Below are 12,633 nucleotides of genomic sequence, written 5' to 3' on the forward strand. Positions count from 1 at the left end.
ACCTGGCTGTTTAGGTCCAGAAATGAGCATAGTTAACATGATGAATTTCCTCTTCATGCACATGTTTGGAGGCAGATTATATGTGGCCAACATGACTGGCCAGCAGCTGTACCGACTACTAAGGTTGCTATGAGGATTAATGCCATCAGCTGCAAGTGCTAAGCGAAGATTTCTTGGCTCACTTTCAAAGTCGGGCCACATATGATCAACCAACCTCCAAGATGGTGAATCAGATGGATGACGTAACTGACCAGCAACTCTTGTGGTTTCTTTATGCCAAGTTAAATTTTTTGAGGTCTCTAAAGATTTATACATACGTTTGAATCTTGGTATGGGAGGAAAATACCACATCACCTTGGCAGGAACACCTTTCTTCTCAATGTTCTTCTTGGTTAGCTTCCAACGCGACAAGCCACATTTAGGGCAGCTTACACAGTCTTTATATTGTTTTTTATAAAGGATGCAATCATTGGAACAAGCATGGATCTTTTCATGACTCAATGACAAACAACTCAATGTCTTTTTTGCATCATACGTTGAGGATGGCAGATTGTGATTATCTGGTAGCATATCCCCAAAATCTGTTAATAGATCTGAAAATAGAGCATCACTCATCCCATGCCTTGCTTTGGTATTGTACAGTTTCACTAGTGCACTCAACTTTGTGTAACGCTTACATCCATTGTACAATGGTTTCTCTGCGTCCTCCAAAAACTTCACAAATGCTTCTGGATTTTCTGTGTAGTTCTCGTATGCTGCCTCACACATATTAGTTGTTTCAAAGTCTTTGTGATAATCATCAGTTGGATCCTGGTTGGTACTCCAATTTACTCTATCATTTTCGGCAGACTCGCCATGCCAAATCCAATTGACATAATTTTGACTAAAACCATGAAAAAAAAGATGTTCTCGAATGGACGTAACCGGTCCTTTTTTCAGATTTATACATTTGCAACAAGGACAATGAATTAAATTGGGGTCAACATGGATATTTTGCAAACAACTGCTGATGAACTGTTCAACACCCTCCTCATACTGTTTAGATCTTCTATCCGAGCGAATCCAAGATTTATCCATAATTCACAACTTATCTTCAACAAACAATTAAATTTATGAAATTTATATATAATAACATATACTAAAAGATTAATATACAAGAATCATGAATGATTTCCACTTCAAGCACTAGTTACTTGGTTTTTAAAACCAAATGGATTTTTTTAAAAATGGATGGCTTACAACCACCTCTATAGCGCAAAACATCAATGTGACTCCAAAAATCAATGCTAATTTTAGGAATATTTCCAGAAAACAATTTTAAATTCAAATATGACTGAGCCAAGCTCAAATACAGGAAACTGTTTTCAAAATCAAGAATGAATACTTTTGGTTGCAAAGTAGAAACTGAAAATTAATTTTACTAGTGAACAGAAAAAAAATATATAATATGCAAAATATTAATTTGTCAAGGGAATAACATGTCATATTGAGTAAACCTACGTTTTACAAGGGAAAGTTGCATCTTTTTTAAATCAAGTAAGTTAATAGGAGGAAATTAAATACTGTACGACACAAGTTGAATCAGCAAAACAGAATAAGTACTGTTTGTAAGTGTAAGGATAGGGGAAATAATAAATACTTGTCAAATTGTTGTTGAAGCAACAAAAGCTATAGTGCTGGAAAACCAAAAAAAAAAAACCAGATGGAGTGGTAACTATCAGAACAGTAGATTGTTTAGCAAAGAAAGCAACATAAAATAATTTACTAGCATTATATTGTGGAATGATTCAGGCATGTCCCAGTGCTGGGATCCAACACTCCAAAGACCAAACGAATTGATAGGTAACTTTTTTTCAGTGTTTCCTAGATTCAGACTGTCATCTACTCGGTATCACTTTCCCATTCTATTTTGCATCAAACCCTTACACGTTACTTAACTTGTCCCCAAGCCTCTACATGAAAAACTCTCTAACCAAAGACCAAAGCTGCTTCTAACCACAATGTCATAAAATAGAATAGAATAGAATAGAAAAGAATAGAATAGGTGGCTTTACTTTACTTCCTATCATGACAAGATGTTATAACCATACAAACAAGTATGGATAATTAGCACTTTAATTTTATCTAATCAGACCCACAATCATATGTCAACATCAATGTATGGAAATCATTAGAAAGAAAGAAACATGGTAATCAAGCAATACATCCTTCCCACTCATATCACGAAAATAACACATTTGCTCGCAGACCTAAACACAGAGATATACAGGGTTCGTCCTTTGACTAGAAAAACTAAATAGGATAATGTATGTTGATTAACCTTGCACTTCAAAGATTTAACTAAATGATCGTTTCTCATATGGTGCAAAAGCAGTTGGGCCGTGAGAATTATTTTCATTCATCATAATCTTCCAGGTGAGGCACCTATCACCCGTCACAATCAAGGTAATACTTACAGCAGATTTTACGAATCCATGAACACAAATGCGCACGAATATGAGAGCAACGTGAATTATGCCCCCTGGAGACACACACGACTCACCCGATCGTCAAGCATTTATACTAATTAGGCACAAATTTATAATGCATGTCGTTCAATCTCTAAAATATTTTAATCAAGACGAAATTAATGATGGCTAATATTAGTTGAATGAATCAATAGAGAAGTATTTTGTTACATTTGGAAAATGTGTTATCCATTCAGGGATTTCAGACAAGTTAACCAAATGCGGCTACTATCATACATACACAGCACATTCAACTATGAAACCAAAGCCAAGACCTAGAAGTATGAGATGAGCCAAAAGAAGGGAGACAGGAAGAGGGAAGTGGCAAGAATAAGTGAATGAAAGCAAAACAAGAAAACATTGAAAACCAACTAGTAACGCAAGTTCAGATAAAACAAGACACACAAGAAAGTTGAAGATACAAAGGGAAAGAGGAGAAAAAGGGGACTTCTTTAAATGAAAAGGGATCGATCATCAACCTTTTCTGATATTCTAAATTTTCTTTTGACTAACAAAGCCTGTAAAGATGCATAATGCAGTTCCGAAGCTATCGAACTATATAGTAGACCCAACAGTAACGCTGAAAAAGCGGGAAAAAAAAAAGCAAGAGAGGCCACACTACACACCAAAAAGAGGTTCAAAAGGAGGCCATCATCACATTCTACGCACAACACTGCCACTCTATAACCCAACCAAAAAGGAGGAAACATCAAGAAAAAAACTTGCTCCATTTAAATTTTCATTTTTTTTAAAGGTTAAGAAACAATAAAACAAGGAAAAAAGAGGCAAAGATTGACACTTGAAGACCAGAAAATGGAACTCAAAATGCAGCAGCATATGCATTCCACTTTACCTAAATTGAAACAAAAATAGAGAGATTCAGACCTTTTGCTTTCGAAATAGGGCGTTGGCGTCGGTTCCCGGCGGTGGTTGATGGTGGGCGGCTAAAGAAGAAAGGGATCGAGCACCTAGGTTTTCTTTCCCACGACGAAGAATAAAGGGGATCGGATCGAGTTTTGTTTTTTCACAAGTGTTGAAAAAGTTAGGAAGGTCAAAATATCCGGTTAATCCTTTTACTTCATCAATTATAATAAAAAATATTAATTTTTTTACTTTTTACTTCATCAATAATAGTATGCCGAAGTAAAATACTGTCCAAATTAATTAGTGAAGCCCGCGTTTTTCAAGTACCGAAGTAAAAGGTGCGTTTTTACTTCATTCGTGTTATTACCGAAGTAGATTCTAGCCTTTTACTTCGTAATTACTAATTGGCGAAGTAAAAACTGACGAAGTAAAAGGCACAATTTCTACTAGTGGAAAAATATCTCATGTGCTTGTCGATCCAAGTTAGAGTGAAGGATATTCGCCATTGGATGTTTGGACTTTCTAACGTTGACTAATGTTGACTATGAACACATGCATGACGACTAAGCGATAATATTAATCATCGTTCCGGCCCAATCTAGCATAAGAAAATGTGTAAACATATTCATTTTTCAAACTACATCAATTTAAGCCTTAAGTAAAACCGTATCACCTCCAAGAAACAAATTTTCTAAAACAAGTATATGCATTCTTCAAACTGTAACTAAATTGCGACAAAAGACATGCAGTTGCTTAGAAAAAAAATTTAGTCATCAAATACTATCTAAAGTCAAAGTCTACCAAACACGAAGAAGAAAAAATAGCAAGAAAAAGAGAATAATGGTCAATCGAAAAACACACCGTTTTGACATATGACCCATCTTTGTATGTAAAACCAGACCACAATGGATCAAAAAATCAACAAAGACTCACAAATACGAACCAACAACACTGGAGAGACACATGTTAGAAAAAAAAAACTCAAAGCAGACAAACATTGATCCATTAAAATCCAGAATGACAAAATACTCAAAGGGAATGGAAATATATATGATGATAAATATTAACATAGAGAATGAGAATATGAAAAAATCCAGACAGTGAAATTTTAACAAATCCCTTGAAACTGACCGGGGGTGATCTCCATCATACGGTGCGATGATAAAAGCGCCCACTCCATTCATCACTTCCACTCCGAAATTAACACTCGTATATTCTACTTGTGAGGGATAAACATAGCGCAATGGCTTAGTTTAAACTCGAAATTGAAACATGAATTCTTTACCAGAGTGGAACAGCTCCGAAGAATTTTCCATTTGTTTTGAATTTTCCCGACTTCTCCCTCGGTAAATACCCTTGCTCGGCCTGGAACCCTTGTGTTTTATACAAAATATTAATGTTTCATTATTTTTTGTGCATGTATTAATTCAAATCTAATTAATCAATATAAATCAAATTATTTTCTGTTCTATTTTATGGTCAAGCCGTGTTATTTTAAATTTATTTATTTGATCATTTTATGGTGTCGTGTTACGAAAACTATTACATTTTAGCTGTTAGAAACGATTATTTTATTATTTTAATAATAATTTTAGTACATTTAAAGTTTATAATAACAAATGTGAATTACACGTTGTCGGCGTACATAAAAAATTATATTTACGAAATTGAGGTTATTTTAAGCATCTTCTAGAAATCATATATATAGGGTTAAAAGTTGTTCAATATTTTAAAACACCATCGTGATAAACATATAAAAGAAGGAAAATAGACAACAAATTAAACGAGGGAACAATAGACATACGATATTATATCAATCAATCCGTGGTACGTCATAGAATGGACAATATATATCCTTAATTTTTAACACGAAGTAGTGTTGACTGATACGAACATAGATAATAATAATATAATAATAATAATAATGCAACGAAATACCCATCATCATTAATTCACGATCCGTCCGGAAAGGTATTTAGAAAACACCACACAAATATGAGCAAAATCAATGAAGTCCTGGTTATTATTGGCCATGTAAGCGTCTGCGGGATATCCATGCAAAGCCTCTGCACAAGCCTCTCCACTATGCTTCACATACTTGGCCCATTTTACCACCCTTTCAAAATTTCCATTTATCAAATCTTTAAACGACTTTTGAAGCGCCCCGATGGCCTGTTTGTAGTCGGCCTCGCAGTGCAGCATACCCCTTCTCATGCCAGCTTGTTTTGGGTCGCCGCCTTTTTCCGACCCAAGCCACGAGTGAATGAAGTTTTTGGTGGTGGTTGCCTCGAAATATGTCAGGCTGAAGGCTACAAGGGCGAGCCCATATAGGTCGTCGTCCTCGATAGTATTCTTCCTGGGGTCTAGGCGCTGTACGGCGTGGCAGAAGGCTTCGCCTGTTGTTGATTTGCATACGTCGTCGAATAGTCGAGATAAAGAAGACCCGGTGGCATTGGTGGTGGCCGTGGCGGTGGCTGTGGTGGGGTGGAGGAGGGGTGAAGCTAAACATGCAAGGATGAAGAGGGTACTCATGAAAAATAGGGCCATATTTTTGGAATATTGTTTGATTAATAGTTCTGTGGTACTGCAGATTGCATGGGGGTTTTATGGTGGAAATTTGATGAAACTATACTATAAAAATGGCGTAACGTGATGGATATGAACATTGATTCACATGGAATTAATTAATAATGAAACTTTTTAGGGAATTAAATTAAACGAAGCAGCTGGTTGATGACAGCTAGCCATTTGCATGGTGTAGTGATCATGTATATAAATTAATGGTGTGCTTTTTGAATTTTACATTATTGAAAAACATATATATAATTCTCTTTTTGAACGTACGTACGTGGTCTATTTTGGTGGAGAAGGATGAATTTGAATGGTTTTGCTATTTGTTATTACATTCTCAACAACCTTTAATTTGCATGTGTGCTCATATTAGGCATTACCTATATATACCATACCAGTCCCATAATGACACCATACATGTAGGACTTATTTATAGCTAATTTTTCTCGTGTTGTGTAATTATTTTGTCTATTTCAGTCGTAGTTCTGTACCTTTTAATTTTAGATAATTTTAGTATTTTTTACTGGAAATATTAATTGACGTGATGTTGCAGGAATCGTGCATGTAATTAAGTGCACGCATAGGAGTTACATCATCTCAACGAAGAAAACACTAATTAAAATTGCAAGAAAAAAAATTATATATGAATAAAATTATATATGACTTGCTCGTAAGTGAGTATAGATCAAAATTATAATCATAGCCTTTCTCATAATTTTTTGGTTTTAAAGAGTCCTGGTGTGATGTAGCAGAAGTAGCACGGAGTGGGAAAAAAAATTAAACATTTTTTTGGTATGCCGGTGCAATTATTTGTTTTAGTTTTTCAAATTATTTGATATCGACGTAACACTCACCATCCATATTTGTAAACTTTTCCTTTCGGAATTTCTCTAAATATCTTTAGTTTAATAAAGTGATAAGACTACATTTACGGAGGAATACTGGACAAGATTTTAATAAAGTTTGTTTGGTTTAATCTCTCTAAACAAATTATAAAAGTGTGAACAAGGTCAAAGTTTTTCTATTGTGTATAGTCAACTATGTCATTCGTTTAAACACACTTGATAAATTTTGTGATAATGTTTTTGTAAGATCAATTATTATGATAAAGTCAAAATTGATTAACTATGTGCATACTAGATAATGATTCAGTTTTCTAAAAGATTAAAATACAAATATTTTGGCTTTATTTGTTTGTAGATAAAGTGTATATTTTTTTTCACGAAAACTTTAAAGTTTTTTTTCGCAAAAATCTTAATTAAATACTCATCCAATTTTTTAAAAGATTGAAACACAAAAATATTTTGGTTTTTATTTGTTTGTAGATAAAAAAATAGATTTTTTCCACAAAAAATCTTATGTATTTTAATTAGTGTAAGCACCTATCAAGCTAAAAAATTAAATCATGTTTTCTCATAAAAAAATTAAATCATATGTTTATGAATATAAATAAATAAATAAATATATATATATATATATTAGAAAATATCACATTTATAAACTTTGTTAATATATATATGAATTAAATTACACGTCGAAGTTGAAATATATTAATTCAAATTGTGTCAAGTTTTAATCCAAAATAATAATTAAAAAGAACATCAAGACACACATACCATATATGTAAACGTTAAAATTTAAAAAGTTAACCATTTTTTCCTTCTCAAAAAGGCTAAAACTATAACAATTATTTTATGAGATGATTTTGCACCTAATTAACGAATGAATACTTTTACAAGAATTAGAGATGGATAAACCAGATATAGCTCTCTGTAACTTAAACATACATGTTTTGAAGATAAATTTTTGTAAATAAATCTTTACAAAAATGATTTATTAACATTACTCACTAATTTTTCTTATGACTATTAGTATGAAATATCCAGCTTAAAATAACAATGACGTCTGCAAACTCGTCTTGCATAGAAAAAAATACATGGTTGAATATCTTCAATTGTTTGAACTAAACTATAATATTTATATTATTTCCTTTAACTATTCAATTTTGTAAATATATCTATGCTGATCAATCTATTACAGGTTAGGTAATCACGTCGGAAAAAAAAGTTTAGAAGAATAATGTCGACACATCAAATTAAATATCTTGCAAAATATTACCTCGATGCAAATTCTCCAGATGAATAATCTATAAAAGATAAAATATGATTTATTATTAAATTTATTTTTATCATTTCATGAGCAAAATTTTGAATATTTTATCATTGGAACAAATATTTAATAAATGACATTTATATAATATGAGATATCAAATTATAAAATCAGGATTTAATTTAATTTAATGCTTATTAACAAATATAGAACAAATTATATTCTTTCGGAGAATACATACATGCGATAAAAAAATGTGGATCCATGACACGAAGCATGTAGTAATTGCTCAAGCTCGATCAACAAAACAATAGAAAACCTGAAATGTAATAACTGGATAAACTTCAATATCAATATTACGTCAATGTAAACCTACTTTTAAACATTTATTTATAACGTGTGTTATTTAAAAATTTCATATCTTATACAGTTAATGCAGATATAGAAAAACGATGATCATAAATAATGATATTAAAACTGCAAAAGTTACTTTGTTCGAAAAATTACAAATATTTTTATTGGTTACAGTGTTGAAAATTATATCGATTTGATCCATCATTGAAGTGTATATACAATTTTTTCTCACAAAGATTATATAATTATTAGCAATTATTAATACAATATATTTTATATATAGGACAATAACACTTCAATAAACCACAAATATTTATATACACCAAATAAAAAATAATGTGCATTTATTTTCAAAATAGACTTGACGATTGAAATAAAAAAAAATGGGATGATAGTATTTTTAAATAAATACTTTCAAATCCAATAATAATAAATTTCAGCAACAAAAGCATTACAAGTAAAGAGAGATGATCACTATATTTTACAAAACAAGAAATTAAAAAGAAAAGAGGATGTCCAACAAAGATATTGATTGTCAACAATATTGACATACATGTAATAGAAGATGATAACATACCAGAATGTAGATTGAGAATGATGAAATTATTGTTATTCTTGCAAGAAATATTTTTAACATAAAAAGAGATCGTCCAACCAAATAATAATAAATATCGAAAAATGCAAATGATTGAAGGAGACAACACAACGAGAATTATTATTATAGATGACGAGAATATTGATTTTTCATAGAGAAGAAAAAATGGTTGGTAAGTGAAAAAATCGTGAAAGAGATAAAAGTCCAAAATATAAAAGACAAAAAACATTTGACACAATAATTTAAGTTAAGGTTTAGAATGCTTTATTTATATTACAATTTTTTTTCCCATTAATCAATAGTCATAAAAAAAGTAATCAATAGTCAACACATAAGATAGAAAATTATAAAATCAATATTAAATTTAATTTGATTAATGTATCTCACTTATTAGCAAATACACTCTTACAAATAAATATTTTTGGCATAAAAAAATCGTTCAACAAAATAACCAAAGAATAAAAATGCAAATAATTGACGAAAACAGCACCACAAAAATTGTTGTTGAAGATAATAAGATTTTTTTTTACAAAGAATAAAAACAGATGGGGAACGATAAAATGAAGAAAGAAATCCCAAAATATAAAAGAAGAAAACATTTGGTGCATTAATTTAATTTAAAGTTTAGAATGCATTATCTATATTAAATTTTTCTCTCATAATCAGTAGCGGTAAAAATAAATTTTCAACACAATATATTATTATATTTTTTTTCTCAAATTTTATTTTTTAAAATATATCATGACATCAAATCATATATTTTTTTTAATGTCTAATTTATAAAAAATTATGATATTTATTAAAACTATGATTTTCAACAACTATAAATTCAATTATATTTGTAACACATAAAATTTTTGAACAAATATTGTTTGCACTCATTTTAAAATAAATTTTGTACATATTATATTACATTGAATTTCACTAATGATTAAAATATCATGAAAATCATTAATTAACTGCACATTAATCTCATCTACTTCAAAATGTTTATCGATAATGAAAGTTTGTTGCAATGTGCAATGCACGTGTTTTTTAACTAGTTAAGTAAAATGTGGTGTCAACATTATTATTATTATTATTATTATTATTATTATTATAAAAGAATATATGCCACATTTTAAAAGGAAAAATTTACGAATACAGGTCATACATGTAATTTGTTTCAAAATAAAATCATCAAATTAAGAATATTATTTTTGGTCATTGATAAATAGACAATTACATAAGTAGTAATCACAAAATAAAATCACTAAAAAAATTAAGTTGTTTGTGTCTTATATATTTTATAATTCTTATGAGAGTCGATAAAATGTGTTTTAAGATATTCCCTTGGTCTTGTATTTTACGCACAAAATGTGTATAGTCAAGTGTTAATTTATGTATATATTTAAGAAAATTTGCATGTGTACGTACTTTAAGTTACATTCAAACTTATATTTTGTACGATGATAACGAAGATACCATTGAAATTAAATCTATTTTATGTTTACTCTCAAATCTCAATTATCTTTGACAATGAAAAAGATCGTCCGATTACATCTAATCTGAAGAATTCGCAAAGATATACCCTATTCGTGTAAATAATATCATTAAAACACGAGATTGTAACTTAAAGCATATATATCTAACATGACTCTGTTTACAATGCATACGTTATAATTCACCATAATCCAAGGGTCCAAAGCCAGAAGACTTGACGAACGTTGCAAAGGTTTACATGCCCATGAAGTTTTAGCCCAATAATTAAGGTTGACGTCTTGTGACCAGAGGCGGAGTTAGCCTTGGCGCAATGTGAATCCAAAAAATAATTATATATATATCTTTCTATATTATAATAGTTTCATGCCTTAGAATAACTGTTTGGTCTTTTATGTATTAGGACTGAATTACCCCTAAGCCACTTTTACCCATTTTCTCCCCTAATCCCCCCACTACACGTTATATTTGCTTCTTAATTTTTAAACTTTTATGTCCCATTTATTATATATATATATATATTTTTTAAAAAATCAAATATTTAAAAATAAAATTTAAAGATACGTGTGTTACTAAAAATGTAAATAAGACGAACAGTTCGCGAACTGTTCGGGTCTCGGCTCGTTAAAAGCTCGTTCGGGCTCGTTTAATGAGGCTCGTTAAGGCAAACGAACCAAGCTCGAGCTTTACAATATTCGGCTCGTTAGCTCGTGAACATGCTCGTTAACAGGCTCGTTACAAGCTCGTAAGTAATCTCTTAGACGAAAAAATAATAGTATTGATTTTTAATTTATAAATTTACACTTTACTTATGAAAAATATTGAAAAATCTATAAAAATTAATTTATTAGAATAAATTTACAAATTTTAATAATAATATTATATTTTTTCAAATATATAATTTAGTTTTTAATTAATTTAATGAATATTTAAATTTATAGTTTAAATATATTAAGCTCGTTTAGGCTCGATAAAAGCTCGAATAAGCTCGTGAGCCATGAATATATTCGTTAAATAAGCTCGGGCTCGGCTCGTTTATAAATGAGCCGAGCTTGAACATTCAAAAGCTCGGCTCGTTTACATCCCTATGTGTTACACACGCAAAGCGTGTGCCAAATGGCTAGTATATATGATTTTAACTCTAATTTTAAATTTTTTACCTGGTATAGTTATATGCTTAGACGTTGGATCCAAAAAACAATTATATTCAAATTTTAGGCTCAAATTTTTACAAAGTATTGTCAATAAAATCCAAAATTTAGGTTTGCTTTTTTTTTTTCTTCCCATTGTCAGTCAATCATTCAAATGTTTTAAAATTGTGTCCTTTTTGCAATCTGGAATGAATTCATTATATTATATTTTTTCGAATGTAGAGTTTATTTTTTTATCAAAAATATTTATTGCGGATTTTATATGTGTTGTTCTTCGTCATGTTTTGGAGTTTTAACATTAAGTAATAGGTGCTACTGATTATATGTAGATTGTGTTCGAACCTTAGAAAATATTATTTTCGACTGTATATTAATCGGTGTTTTTTTTATTAGTATATTGTTGCTACACTTAATAAAAATCCTAGTTCCTCCCCTGTCTGTCACCCTTTGGTATCAAGTTCGATTCCCCTTGATTGCAGGTAGTTTTTTTAATTTATTTAAGTAGATTTAAAAGTTTTTTTGTAATTCTTCTGCACGAAATAAACATGTCTCGAGTTCACGCTCATATCTCGTTTGAAGTGCAGACAACCACTTTATATGGTTGTAATTTAGATCAAGATTATATTGTACTATTAAAAAAACATTAAAAGTTTACATGGTTGCATTAAATGCATCCGACCGGCCGGCCGACCTTGTATTGGTTCTTTTTTGTAGCTATCACAAAACTGCCCCCATTCACATCAATCCCATTTAATAGTGACTCTATTATTGGCAATAAAACTTGAGTGAAGTTGCATAAACTCTCTCATTTGTGTGTGTGAGGCGTAGATTCGAACCCACGTAAAAACAAAATCTCTCTCTCAACTTCACTCCAATATTGTAACAAATAATAACTATATATATATATATATACAAAAACATAGTTGCTGATGCCACTGGTTGATGTACTTTGCAACAAAACCAAAACCACATCTTCTCTCATTTCAATTTCAACAAAAAATAA

The 12,633-nt window shown here is 30.6% G+C and overlaps 1 protein-coding gene across 1 annotated transcript; it reads right to left on the reverse strand.

Annotated features, from left to right (window-relative positions):
- Nucleotides 1-5,318: 5,318 nt before the first annotated feature.
- Nucleotides 5,319-5,918, reverse strand: LOC140877967 (uncharacterized). The gene has a single exon (XM_073281568.1). The coding sequence runs from the start codon at nucleotides 5,916-5,918 to the stop codon at nucleotides 5,319-5,321; it is 600 nt and encodes a 199-aa protein (XP_073137669.1).
- Nucleotides 5,919-12,633: the final 6,715 nt, after the last annotated feature.

This window comes from Henckelia pumila, chromosome 2, assembly GCF_033568475.1.
Source record: "Henckelia pumila isolate YLH828 chromosome 2, ASM3356847v2, whole genome shotgun sequence".
Taxonomy (NCBI): domain Eukaryota; kingdom Viridiplantae; phylum Streptophyta; class Magnoliopsida; order Lamiales; family Gesneriaceae; genus Henckelia; species Henckelia pumila.